This window comes from Pongo abelii, chromosome 12 (genome assembly GCF_028885655.2).
Source record: "Pongo abelii isolate AG06213 chromosome 12, NHGRI_mPonAbe1-v2.0_pri, whole genome shotgun sequence".
NCBI lineage: Eukaryota > Metazoa > Chordata > Mammalia > Primates > Hominidae > Pongo > Pongo abelii.
This window is the reverse complement of record NC_071997.2, coordinates 99,562,403-99,576,850: the sequence shown is the minus strand read 5'-3', so window position 1 is coordinate 99,576,850 and position 14,448 is coordinate 99,562,403. Positions and strand designations below refer to the sequence as shown.

The window sequence follows — 14,448 nt, the reverse complement described above, 5'->3', positions numbered from 1 at the left end:
TCTAGGGATGAGCAGCTGAAAAAGATAAGGTCCAAAAAATGTTTCTTTCTTTCTGGAACTCATATGCTTTTGGAGCAGTCAGATGTGAACCCAGACAATTAGAATTCTGTCTGTCCTGCACACATGCATTTGTTGCTTTAAGAGCATGTGGCAGGGAGTGGGAGCTTCCAGCTTTGCCCTGGCATCTTCAAGAATGGCCTTAGGAAAGAGGTCATGCTTAAGCAAAGGTGTGGGTGAAAGTAGTAAGGTGGGGAGGTAGGTTGGGATGAAGAGGAAAGAGGCTGTATAGAACCATGTGTGTGGAGGAATGTGGAGTGGTCAGAAGAGTCCAAGTGTTCAAGATGACTGAGACTAAAAAGAACATGATGACAGCAGCAGGGAGAGATGAGACTGGATAGGTTGCAAGAACTGGATCAAGAAAAGCCCTTCTGCCATGATTTGGTTTAGATTTCTTCCACTGGTGGTATAGAGAATCTCTGAATTAATTAAGCAGGAAATTGATGGCTGTGGCTTTCAGCTCAAATGAATCTGTATCTTTGAGGGAATGATCCAGTTAGAAACTATTTGAGGACCTTTTTGCTGCCATCGAAGTTTATGATAATATCTAAAAACCACCATCTAGCCCCTGTTAGGCGTTCCTATCTGTGCATAGATGTAAGAACAGAAAATGGAGGCTGAGCACAGTGGCTCATGCCTGCCATCTCCACATCTTGGGAAGCTGAGGCGGGAGGATTGCTTGAGGCCAGGAATTTGAGACCAGCCTGGGCAACATAGTGTGACACATCTCTACAAAATTAAAAAAAAGAAAATTAGCCAGGCTTAGTGGCACATGCCTGTAGTCCTAGCTACTTGGGAGGCTGAGGCAGGAGGATCACTTGAACCCAGGAATTTGAGGCTGCAGTGAACTATGATGATGCTACCACTGTACTCTAGCCTGAGGGACAAAATGACAGAGTGAAACCCTGTCTTTGTCTCAAAAAAAAAAAAAAAAAAGAAAAAAAAGAAAATGGGTGTTGTGTAAAATAAGCAATCTGGATTTTTAATCTATCAGATTATAAAAATGAAACTTTTGATGTCTTACAAATTTTTAATATTTAGTATTTGTGAAGAGCCATTTGAAACCAATCAGTATTTGGGATTGTGTACCCACCAGAGGCCAGGAGGCCTCTAAAACTAGTTTTCCCTGGATGTTTTTGTGTTACATGGAGATTTAAAGGTCACAGTCCACCTGGCCTTTTTAGCATGTTAAAAGAAAAAAAAGGCATCAGGAGCCTGTTTTCCTGCCTAAGGGTTTTCCAGTTGAGGTATCTAGAAAGATCTGAGGCTGAGCTTCTTAAATGTCCATCTCTTCCACAGCTACACAGGCTGTTATGTATGCTTTGGGATGGTTAATTTCCAAGTCATAGTGATTTTGACACCTTGCGCTGCATCCAGTCTCGCCTACTTATATGCTGTCAGTGACAGTTTGCTACTCAGAAGAGAGGACTAAAAGGGATCCGTGCCCTTTAAAAGAAATAAAAGAGCAGCATAGAGAAAAGAGGCCTTGGCTGTGGCAGCAGAGTTAGGAGGAGCCATGGGAAAGTAATGATCCATGGAGGGTGGGAATGAAAAGGAGTTGTAGTCGGGCCTTGCAGATTTTTGTTTATAGTAGTGGTTCCCAAACATTGTCCACCCAGAATTTATTCCTTTTGGCATTTGCTGGAATTTTATAGACCCCATTTCATTTTATTGCCCAGTGTGTTTCTTCTTTCATGTCCCATGGGGAACGTTTCTCTGCTTTTGTATGAGTCCTAGAAGGTCTCCATGCCCTTCTTTAGCTTGCATTCTTCCTCTGTTCTTCCATTCCTAACTCCACCCGAAACTACCACATTTTATTTTCCTTTTCCAGCACGTTATGTCTCTCTCCCCCTTTGAAGCCTTCTGTTCAAAATAGCTGCTTATCTTTAGAAAATAGGAAAGGAAGTTTTATTTAATAACTGATATTAAGATATTTAGATAACAGTTGGAAGCAAAATTTGTTACAATCTGTACTTAATACACTGGGTAAAAGCTCCAGATGGAATGAGTTAAATAATTAAGCAAGAAAGAGAAGAAAATAAAATACCAGCATGAAATAGATTACTTATCAGATACTTGGAGAGGTAATAGCTTTTTAAGAATTGAAATCATAGAACATATAATAGAGAATAGCACTTACAAACTTAATTATAGAAAAGCAGCAAACAAAATTTGTGTAATCCAAACAAACTAAAATAAACAGGAAATAGATTGACAAAGATGTTTTCATCAATAAGACAAATAGAATCTTAAAATTTATGATCCATAAAAACCAACATGAGAGTAATTTAAAAATCATTAACATTCTAAGAGATAGGTAAAATATGTGGATAAAAAGATAGTTCAAACAAGGAGAAATAAAAGCAGTAAACAGATATGTGGGGAAATGTTCAAAATCTTTAGTAAAGACATGCAACATCAGCATTGTGGTAATATAATCAGATAGTAGGAAAAATATTCACGGCTCAGAAGTTACCTTGAAAGTAGTAAATTGATAAAAATATTTAGAAATAAAATCCAATTTTGACATGTCAATTAATTAATCGATTTATTTATTTATTTATTTTCTGAGATGGAGTCTCACTCTGTCACCCAGGCTGGAGTGCAGTGGTGGATCTCTGCTCACTGCAAGCTCCGCCTCCCAGTTCATGCCATTCTCCTGCCTCAGCCTCCCAAGTAGCTGGGACTACAGGCGCCCACCACCACACCCGGCTAATTTTTTGTATTTTTAGTAGAGACCGGATTTCATCATGTTGGCCAGGATGGTCTCGATCTCCTGACTTCGTCATCTGCCCGCCTCAGCCTCCCAAAGTGCTGGGATTACAGGCGTGAGCCACCGCGCCTGGCTGACAACATGTTAATTTAATATATTAATATAGTGCTATTGATGTTATTGATTGACATATTCCTTTTGGAAATTCATCTGTTGATATACTCAGAAATTCAACAGCCCAGCACTAGATTCTAGAGAAAGTGGTGAACGAAATAATCCACAGTATAGTGCATGACGTGACCAGCTTCCCAAGATGTGGAGATGGCAGGCATGAGCAGGCATGAGCCACTGTGCTTAACCATCCCAAAGCTATTATGTATGCTTTGGAATGGTTAATTTCCAAGTCATAGTGATTTCGACACCTTGCACATCCCTTTTGTTGCTGATATGCTGGTTTGCTTTCCCTTTTATATGTTCTCATTGTGTCCTGCCATAATAATTATGAAGTTGATGAGGGTGGCTAACATTTGCTGAGTGCCTGCTATGTGCTGAGTTCTGTGTACTGTGAATATATGAATTCATTCAGGTCACACAACAGCCATATGAGCTGGATACAATGATTTTTCTCATTTTACAGGTGAAGAAGTGGGGCGGAAAAACATTAAATAACTTACCCAATGTCCTGCCAGTAAGAAATAATGAAGTTGGGATTCAAACCCCTGGAGGTCTGATTCCAGGCTGTTGCTCTTAATGTCTATGTTCTGTTTTCTCCCCATGATGAGACAGTTACATTAGTGTAATCGACTCATGTTATATTTTCTTGTTCGCTATATCTCCTAGCACATTGCCTTGCATACTAAGCAATTCGTAAATGTTAACTGAATGCATGAGAAAATAATTACTAAGAATAAAACTTTGTGCTTGTGGAGGATGTTCTTTGGAGCTTTATCTCTAATAGTTAAAAAATGCAGACAAGGCTGAGCGTGGTGGCTCACACCTGTAATCCCAGCACTTTGCAGGGCTGAGGTGGGCAGATCACTTGAGGTCAGGAGTTCGAGACCAGCCTGGCCAACATGGTGAAACCCTGTTTAGTACATAATTTTTGTATGTACTAAAAATACAAAGATTAGCCAGGAGTGATGGTGGGTGCCTGTAATCTCAGCTACTTGGGAGGCTGAGGCAGGAGAATGGCTTGAACTTGGGAGACAGACGTTGCAGTGAGCCAAGATCGCACCACTACATTCCAGCCTGGGTGACAGAGTGAGACCTTGTCTCAAAAAAAGAAAGAAAGAAAGAAATGCAGACAAGCTAAGTGCAGTAGAGGAATGGCTATATAATTTACCATCTGCCAATGGAATATTATATAGCTACTAAAATCAATCATTAAGGCTCTGTAGCAATACATGGCGCATACCAGTATGAAGGCTATGTAGTAAGAAAAGAATGCGTATGTAAACCGTAGTGATTAAACTGTAATCTGAACATTCCTCTAGGCTTTACAAATTTGTGGGTGTAGATAATGTAATGATCAAATCACATTACGCTAGCCGAAAGCCCTTGCTTGCTTACCTGCACCCCTCTGCACCCCCTGCAAGTGTTTCTGATGATCCCTAAGGGCTGCTCCCCAGCCTGCTGAATTACAGGGATGGAAAGGAACCTGTGGATTGTGTCCCTCAGCCACCTCATTTTTGCAGATGGAGACACTGTAGCCTACATAGTGATTTTGAAGTTTTTTAAGATTGTTGCCGAAGGAGGCCTCAATCTCAAGGTGTTTGGTGTTTCTGCAGCCAACAAATGTTGCTGCGTTTTTCCTAAGGGTGACAGAGCCTTGAGGTTTAGGAATCATTAGGAGAGAGTGACAATGACAGCATCTGTGAAGAATGTGAAGTGGAATTTTATGACATGCCTAATATATGGAGCTCCTTAGTTTATGCAAAGTGTAAAACTAGATCAAAATAGATAGCGCACAGCAATGGCGAGGTTGATGATAAATGAACAGGAAGCTATAAACAAAGTTGAGATGATGAATGGCCTCATCCCATCTGGTGTGTGTGATAGTGCTTCATATCTCCTGGGTTATAAACAGAACATGGTATTGAAGCATTTACTAATGCCCACCAGCATTAAAAATTTGTGGTATTTTTGGAATTGTTGTTTGCATTAAGGTTGATCTTTTGCACTTGTTGAAATCTGCATTTACTTTAACATTAGCTTGATATACCTGGTATTTGATAGGTGGGGATGGAATGAAAATGGTCTTATTAATTTTCAAAGCAGGTAACAAAAAGAGTAATGTCCTATTTGCTTGAATGGACTAAACCGATGGTTAAAATAGTCTTTAAAGTCAGTGATGCTTGAATGGTATCTTACCACCATGTTGGTTTGTTGATGATAATAGTCTTGGTAGATTCTGTGGAGGAACTTCCTTGTAATGGTGTCTCTCCACCCCCAACATTTTTGTAGGTATTAATTAGTATGTTTCTACATCTTCTGGCATGCTTTATTTTCCTTTTTTCTTTTTCTTCTTTAGAGATGGGGTCTCACTGTGTTGCCAAAGCTGGTCTCAAACTCCTGGCTTCAAGTGATCCTCCCACCTTGGCCTCCTACAGTGCTGGGATTTCGGGCATGAGCCACCATGCCTGGCCCCCAGCATGCTTTTATCTGCTGTTTTAAAAAAGTCACCTCTTTGTCTAGAGCAAGCTTGTCCAACCCCAGCCCATGGGGTGCATGTGGCTCAGGATGGCTTTGAATGCGGCCCAACACAAATTTGCAAACTTTCTTAAAACATGAGATCTTTCTGTGATTTTTTTTAAAGCTCATCAGCTATCATAAGTGTTAGTGTATTTAACGTGTGACTCATGACAGTTCTTCTTCCAGTGTGGCTCAGGGAAGCCAAAAGATTGGAAACCCCTCATCTAGAGTTTAAAACTAATGGTTACTATGAATATTTGTGAAGTCTTTTAGTTCTTGTGATATTTAAAATAGAAAACACCTTCATTATAAAAGAATGAAACGATAATGTATTTTTACATCTGATGTCAAATAAATGCATATATTCTTAAAAAAAAAAACAAAGAGATGCTCACTGATGGGGAGTGCTGGGTGCATCTTTAACTTTTTTAAAGCATTTTCTCTTTGGAACTCTGTTGTGTCTTTTGCGTGTACTATGGAGAGTACTAGTCTCTTCTCTCACATGTAAAAGAAAATCCCTGTACCTTCATAATGATTATATATTTAGTGAGTTTTAAGTTAAAACTTTTAGAAATTTAATTAGAATCTGGCTAACGGGTTATTTAAAAATGTAAAATAAGGTTTAAAAACCCAAAGCCAAGTGTCCAGTGCACATTGAAAGCGTATCTAATGGAAGATCCTGTAGCTATCCTTGTTTTTCCCCGGTTCTGTCTCCTGTGATTCAGATCTGCCTGGGTCCTAAGTTCTAACTTATCATTTATATTCTTTGTGTTTTACTCTGTCTACTTTTACAGACTGCCTTATGTCCTTATGGAAATGAACAGGAATCGGGCAGGTGTCTGTATCTGAAACCCAGCTTGTCTCCCTTTCTCCCTGCCTCTTACACTCCAGCCACATCAGCTTCCTCTCAGTTTTGGAGCCTTTCTAAAACACCTCACCTCAAGATCTTCACTCATGTTATTTGTTCTTCTGTAAACACTCTTCTGCCAACTTTTCACCTTGCTGTATTCTTCTCCCTTTAGGTTCAGCTTAAATCTCACTTCCTTGGACAGGTTGTTCTGGACCACCCTAACTCTGTTTTTTTGATGGAGTCCGAGTCAGTATAAGTTAACAGACAGATAATCAAGAATTGAAGATAGGCAGTTTTAGAACACAACAACTGTGAATCTCCACATTCCATAGGGACAAAACTAGTCCACATTCTTCTTTCTTGGTCATGTGTAGGACTAGGCCTTCCTGGTTCCTCTGTTCTAGCTTTAGAAGAAGGTAACTGTCTTCTTGGAGCCTAGCCTTTCTTTTTTCCCCTTGGTGATGCATGCTGAATGAAAAGGCAGGCATATAGGTTTGGTTTTGTGTAGCGTGGCATAGTTTTTTTTTTTTTTTGACAGGGTCTCACTCTGTCGCTGAGGCTGGAGTAGTGCAGTGGTGCAATCTCAGCTCACTGCATCCCCTGCCTCCCGGGTTCAAGTGATTCTCATGTCTCAGCCTCCCAAGTAGCTGGGACTACAGGTACATGCCACCATGCCTGGCTAATTTTTGGTATTTTTTAAAATAGAGACAGGGGTATGCCTTGTTGACCAGGCTGGTCTTGAACTCCTGGCCTCAAGTGATCTGCCTGCCTGGGACTCCCAAAGTGCTGGGATTACAGGTGTGAGTCACCATGCGCAGGCCTAAGTAGCATAGGTTCTTAAAGTGAGCAATGGTTTGCTGCAGCATTTAATTATTATATAACGTATTTGTTATCCTAAAAAAGAATGGGGGAGAAATAATGTGGTAACTTAACTTTCTAAAGATATTGCTACCCATCACCAACCAGCCCTGCAAGGGATATCAACAAAAATGCTGAAGGCCTTTAAGGGAATATTATTCTAATCAGAGACAAGTGGGAAAGTCAGATGAAAATCATGTGTGTGTCTGTTCTGCAAAAGGACAGATACAGGTTTTCCTTCAGATGGAGGTTTGTTTTCCCTGCTCTGCCTTTGCCACGATAACTTGAAATGGTCTGTCTGCTGGCACAGAAAGCCAGGGAGCGGGTGGAGTGGCCAGGACCCTGCTGCAGGAAGGTCAAGAACATTCTTAGAGTGCCTTTTGGGAACCAGCAGCCGAAGTATTTTTATGGTCAGCTAAGATAACAGGAAAGAAAGAGGCAGGGTCTACCTTTTTATGGTATAAATTTTTAGAAAATTCAGTTTGCCCACATTTATATACAAGTCATGAATATTTGTTCATCTAAACAAGGTTCGAATTCGTGGCACAGAATGTGAATATTACTGTCAGCCCAATTACTTGAGTACTGCAAGTTATTTTACAGACCAAAGTGAATGGTGGAATACAACTGAAACGCCTGACTTATTTAAAACCTCCAGCTTGTTGTTCTTCCAGCATGGATCCTTTTGCTCATTTTGACCTTTTACAGTTGTACCGTGAGATACTTTCAGTGACTGTCACAAAATTATACTTTCTGGAGTAACAGGCTGAAGGCCCTCATACCTCTTGTTAATTGCAGTAGTTCCCAGGTGACTCTGTGATGCAATATAGTGAATTATGGTGATGACCAGCAAAGTGTCAAGCTAACAAGGTTATGGAATGTCTCAGCCAGCATTCTACAGCTCACCTTCCTGTAATATTTTCTAAAATATATGCCCCATGGCTAGCCTTGTAACCAGCATACCACAAGCATCTCAAGTCAACCTTAACGATAACTTACTCTTTTCCTCTTGATGTTCTGAGGTTTTATAGAGCCTGGGCAGCACAGATGGTACGTCACTAGATGATGTTTTGAGAGTGGCATGAACTTTTGAAACAGAAGGAAACTATTCATAGTTGAATCCTAAAGTTCGTAGATCTATTTTCAATTTGTTTCTCTGATATAAATGACTGTATAGGTATAAAAAGACTGCCTGCCACAAAGGGTTCGATACACACTGAGCTGAGACAAAGAGCTTTATATTGTCATTTAGATTTTAGAAATGCTAGAACTGGAGAATAGATATTTATTATTCATAAAGGGTTATAAATACTGGACTTTTATTGATTGAAATAAGTCAAGCAGAAACCATTCCCTTTATAACCAGAGAGACACAGGGTTATTGGAGTTTAGGGATTATTGCTGTATCCACGTATGCTAATATAGTCCTTGAAACAACTGTATGGAGGTTATCTCGGGGTTAAAGGTAGATTTAAATGAGACTAAGTTCATGATAGATTTCAAAGTCTACTATTGATATTGGAAATACCTTGTAAAAGTCAATTGGTTACTGTTTCTTTGTTAAAAAAAAAAGGTGGTGTTGGCCGGGCGCAGTGGCTCACACCTGTAATCCCAGCACTTTGGGAGGCTGAGGCAGGCGGATGACGAAGTCAGGAGATCGAAACCATCCTGGCTAACACGGTGAAACCCCGTCTCTACTAAAAATACAAAAACTTAGCCAGGCGTGGTGGCAGATGCCTGTAGTCCCAGCTACTCGGGAGGCTGAGGCAGGAGAATGGCGCGAACCCGGGAGGCGGAGCTTGCAGTGAGCCGAGATCGCGCCACTGCACTCCAGCCTGGTCGACAGAGCGAGACTCCGTCTCAAAAAAAAAAAAAAAAAAAAAAGAAGGTGAGATATATATATATATGTACACACACACATATACATATGTATGTGTATACATACACACACATTGTATTCTAGTATAGATTGATTATAGGGAGCCCTCACTTTGCATCATAATAATCAATTAAAAAATGATGAGTTCTATGCCCTTAAGAAATTTTTGCCAAAGCATTAAAAATGTTTTCGTATAGGTTATTAATATATAGGGAAATGAAAAAAATACTACAGCTAATATTTATTTAGTACTTGATAATTTAAAATGTTAGAAACATTGAGAGTTAAATGTTTCATTTCTTTGAGTAAAACTTGGGAATAATTTCAACATGTTTGCTTTTCATTGTATAACTTATGATATAGAATATTTCTTTTCTTTTGTGAACTGTCGTACTCCTTTTTGAGTTTGTACAAAATGTTGGAAGCTGATCCAAAGTTGTGAAATACCTGAGAGTTCCTTTAATGTTAATTCCTTTGGGAATCTTCATCCTGTTCATTACAGCCACCTTCCAATTTCACGTCCAGTGTTGTCACTTTGTATTTATTTGCTGTACTTTCTTTTTTGGTGGCTCATACTGTCTTTCGATTATCCACTTTTGTAAAATGTCCTGTGATTTTTATCCCTCTGAGATGAGGAGACAACAGAACTACCTGCTTTGCTGTTTGTTCCTGAACTGAATACCAGATGTGCAGGGACCAATCACCGACAGGCTTTCAAAGAAGTGACATGATTGGTCATTGGTCGTGGTACACATCTGTTATTCACATCATGATTTGCGAACCAAAGAGCTAGCAGTGAAGTTTGTATTTGATGCAATTACTCAGTTAATATACCGTGGTAACTGAAGTCTGAACCACATCGTTGGGGGACTGGTATTATTTAACTAAACTATGGTAACGGAAATTCACGCGTATTGGAACCATATCAAGTGAGGAGTGCCTGTATTCCAGTTATAAATTATCTGTAGTACATTTAAAGCTTGGCCTAGCTACCTTTGCTTTACCCATTACACACTGAGCCTGTCCAGTGTAGCCAAACTGTGGTGTAGAAAATCAATTCAGAATTGAACTGAAAGTTTTGAAGTCATTGATTCAACCTTGGAGTCAGCTTTGACTTTCTCTTTTCTTACCCAAGACCTCACAGAGTAGTTTGGGCACTAGTGAAAGTATTTTTCAGACCCCATCCAGCATGAGGAGTTTTGACTTGATCTGCAGCCTACGCCCTGAAGAAAGTTTCTGGGTTGTCACCTTTGCAGTTTTTCCAACTCTCTCCTCCCTCCTCCACTTTCTTCCCTCTTCCTTGGCCTGCTCTTTTCCTCCTGTGTCCCATAATCAAGTTCTACTGATTTTCCCTCCAGCCTTATGTTACTGCATGTTTCTTTCAGTTCCTGTTGCCATCATCCTAATTATATGTTTTTCAACTTGAATTTCAATTGTTATAATAGTTTCCTAACTGACTTTCCCACTGTACTCTCTCTCCTTTCCAGCTAATCCCGCATGCCATCACTGGAGTAATCTTCTGGAACACTCTTGCAGCTTTACTTAATCCTCTGCTTGAAGCCTCCAGAATAACTTACTGATAACAGAATAAAACCCAAAGCCCTTATCAAGCCTGTAATAACTTCCTTTGTCTAACACAAGCCTCCTTCTTCGAATTTATCACCTGATCTCTTCCCTTCCCTCAAGAACCTGAGGTTTCAGTAACATAGGTTTACTCATTATCTCCCAAATATGCCCACCACCTCTCCTTTCCACGCATTGTCTTCCTAAAATGCACTTTTTGATGTTGTCTGAATCTTGACCAGTTTCAAAAACTTATCCTAAATGATCTCTCCTGTGAAGTCTATTTTAACTTCCTAGAAATATCTTTTCTTCTCTCTGCAGTTTCAAAGGATTTATATTTCATACTTTCCAGTTACCGCTTATTTGCTGATCTATATTTTTAGTTATGTGTTATTTAATTTCTCCATTTAGCTTTTAAGTCCTAGATGGGCAGGGACTGAATCTTCTATACCACCAAGAATGGCATTTGACAGAGTGATAGGTATAAATTTGTCCCTTCTCTCATTCAGTATTTTCTGGTTTTTTTTTTTTTTTTTTTAGCATTTCTTCTAGACATTGGGCTATGTGCTAGCAGTAAAACATAACAAGGTAACTTCCTGACCTCACAGAGCTCTGGTTGAGTGAGGCATACAGAGAAGTAGTCAGTCAATTGTAATGACATAAGTTACATGGAATGATGGATAGTGAATCAGATTTGTGGAAGCAAGAAGATAAGTGTCAAGCCTAGATGAGAGGCAATGGGAATGCTTCTAGAAGTGAGGTTCAGGCAGTCTGAAAGATACATAGGAATCAGGTAGTTGACGGGGGCCAGATGGAAAGAATGTTCCAGGCAGAGGACTCAGTGTGGATAAAGCTCTGGAAGGGTGAGAGCACACTGAGGAACTGAATTAAGTTCCATGTGGCTGTATTGTAGAGAATGAGGTAAGATTCCTAAGTGATGAGGTTGCAGAGGATCCCTGTAATGGGCAAAAAGTTGACATCTTTGGTGAATGTTCAGGAGGGAGGATTTCCAGGACCAGATGTTTGAGTAGATAAAATGAGGGGGCAGCACCCAGGTGTTTCTTAAGGATCGTTTGGTGGATGGAGATTTTGGAGGGAAGACGATGAATTCAATTTTGGACATTTTGAACTTGAGGTGCCTATGAAATATGTACATGGTGACGTATAATTGTAGACAGTTTGAAGCTCGGAAGAAAGCTTTGACCAGAAAATAAAAATTTGGGTGACATCAGTATATGATAGGATGAAATCATAGAGAAAGATTGTGTAGAGTCGGTGAAGAAGACTTCAAGACCAAACCTTAACACACATCAGTATATAAAGAACAAGTAAAGAGAGCAGAGTCTGCAAAGAATGTTAAGATGGACTAGGCAGGAGGAATGAGCAAAATAGGTGAGTGAGGCGTCATGGAAACCAAGGGAAGACTAAAATCCATCCATTGGGTCTAGAAACGTGGAAACCGTTCATGACCCTAGCAAGAATAGCTTCTGTGTAGAGGAGCGGCAAGGAATGGGAAAACAGAAACTGGCCCAAGATAGATTGTAGCGCATTGAGAAGTCAACAAACAATTATGGTGGAAAGTTTAGTTATGGAGGAGACGATTTAAAGACGGTAGAAGCTGGAAGGAAATGGAGCTGAGGGGCTTTTATTATAATATTGTCTAAGCTGCTGGAAATCTATGATGTTTAAAGGCTGATAGGAAGAATTCATTAGTGATAAAGAGGTTGACCATAAGCTAAAGTAGCCAGAGTTATAACTCCTCTTAAAATTCTTTGCCCAGTCTGTCCTGTTATCTTTCAGTATTCTAAATAAGTTAATTCCAAACTAATTTTGGACTTCACTGAGATCTTGTTACACAAGATTGCAAATTCCTATAAAGTATGATTCAAACTATTCTACTTATTTGTTCTGGGTAGCATTTAGTGTCTTAAATAGAGAAAATTTTCAACAAATATTGTTTTCATTACTGTCATTTGTTTCTTTATTTTTTTAGCAAATATATTTAATTTTTAATTTTTGTGGGTACATAGTAGGTATATATATTTATGGGGTACACAAGACGTTTTTTGATACAGGCATGCAATGCGTAATAATCACATCATGGAGAATGAGGTGAGCAAATATTTATTTAATGTCCATTGTATTCCAGACATTTTTCTAGGTGCCAAGGATATTAAAGTTACCAGGCCATACATACCTCTTGTTCTTGAGGAGTTTATCATTTAGGGAGTCAGTTAATGAAATAATTATGGATTGCAAATGGTACTTAAAATGGTATGGTGATAGACAATAATCCTGAGTGGCTACTGTATATACACTCTTTTCCTATGAACTTTTCTTTCCATTGTTGGAGGGAGAGTAATTACAAGCTATTAAAGAGTTAAATTACTTAAGATGGAAAGAAAAAGGTAGTCAGTAACGGAGACTACTTTTGGCATAGTGAGTTTACTCCTCTGTTTACCATTTCTAAAGTTCATGGGACTCTGATGCCTATAATGGGCTGTATGTTCTGCAGGTTTTGTTGGTTGATCGTTACTTAGCCTCTGAGAGACTAACCGACTCTCCACGTTTTCTCTTTTCCCTTTCAGTAATTTGCCATCTTCCATGTATGAATGGTGGCCAGTGCAGTTCAAGGGACAAATGTCAGTGCCCTCCAAATTTCACAGGAAAGCTTTGTCAGATCCCAGTCCATGGTGCCAGCGTGCCTAAACTTTATCAGCATTCCCAGCAGCCAGGCAAGGCGCTGGGGACGCATGTCATCCATTCTACACATACCTTGCCTCTGACTGTGACTAGCCAGCAAGGAGTCAAAGGTAAGCTTTTTTCATTCTGCCCATTTGCCAGACCTCTGTTAACCTGCCAAACCCACATAGAAGTCAAGTATCTGCGGATGGCCAGGGCTGGTATTGAAACAGAAAGGAGTACATGATTTGTGGCCTGAGAAATGGCAGTAGAGGCAGAATGTGGGCCCAGGTATGTAGCTGCACTACTTTCTAGGCCATAGAGAGTTAGTATCTAGGAAATAAGAAAATAAAAAGGAGCCCATTCTTCTCTACTGACTCTTACCACCAAGAGCTAATAAATGTGCATGGCACTGTTCTGACAAGGCCTGGGAAATAGAAAGATGAGCAAGACAGTGTTCTGGCCCTTACAGCATTAATAAGCTAGTGGATCACACAGTACCTGCTGGTGAACTTCGAAATTGAAGAATGCTTGGTTTTAGTTGTAAACAATCATTTAACCTCACTGGACTTCAATTTGTTCATCTGTAGGGGAAAGTAAACTAGGTCACTTGGAGCTCAAAAATTCTATGACGAATTCATCCTTTTAAACCTGGCATTTTTATAAATGCACACTTTTAAAAAGGGGATCATAGAAGTTTACTGGCTCTAATTCTTTAAAACCTGAATCCTTGCATCAGGAGATGAGATTTTGTTTGAAAGCTATGGAAAGTAGCTTGTTGTAGATGTAAAATAATGCACTTTGGTATTTTGTGTGTGTGTATGTCACAAGAAGCACCAAAATAACAGGTACTGTATTATTTAAGGGTAAGAGAATTGTGCCTTGTAAAATTGGGTTTTCTCTTTTAATAGAAAAATGTAAATCCTAAAACTTTGATGATAGAAATTTTATGAGAAATTCAAAAATAATCAAATGCTTGATCTTTCTGATTAACATTTGATTAAACCTACCTACTTAGAACAAGCAGCATGAATTTCATAGCTTTATGACTTTGGAAAAGAATATTTTAGTCTCATGAATGTGTTACTATTAAAAGTTTTAATTTCTCTCTGTAATTGCAAATTTAAAAAAATATATAAATTCAGGCTTAATTTT

At 39.3% G+C, this 14,448-nt stretch overlaps 1 protein-coding gene across 23 annotated transcripts in view; it reads left to right on the top strand.

Moving 5' to 3' along the window:
* Positions 1–14,448, top strand: part of LTBP1 (latent transforming growth factor beta binding protein 1) — a 446,431-nt gene that overhangs the window by 220,658 nt on the left and 211,325 nt on the right. For all 23 annotated transcript variants that reach the window (XM_024242216.2, XM_024242210.2, XM_063713730.1 and 20 more), the window contains one exon: positions 13,200–13,424. In XM_024242216.2, the coding sequence (XP_024097984.1) occupies positions 13,200–13,424 (225 nt within the window). The remainder of the gene's footprint in view (positions 1–13,199; positions 13,425–14,448) is intronic.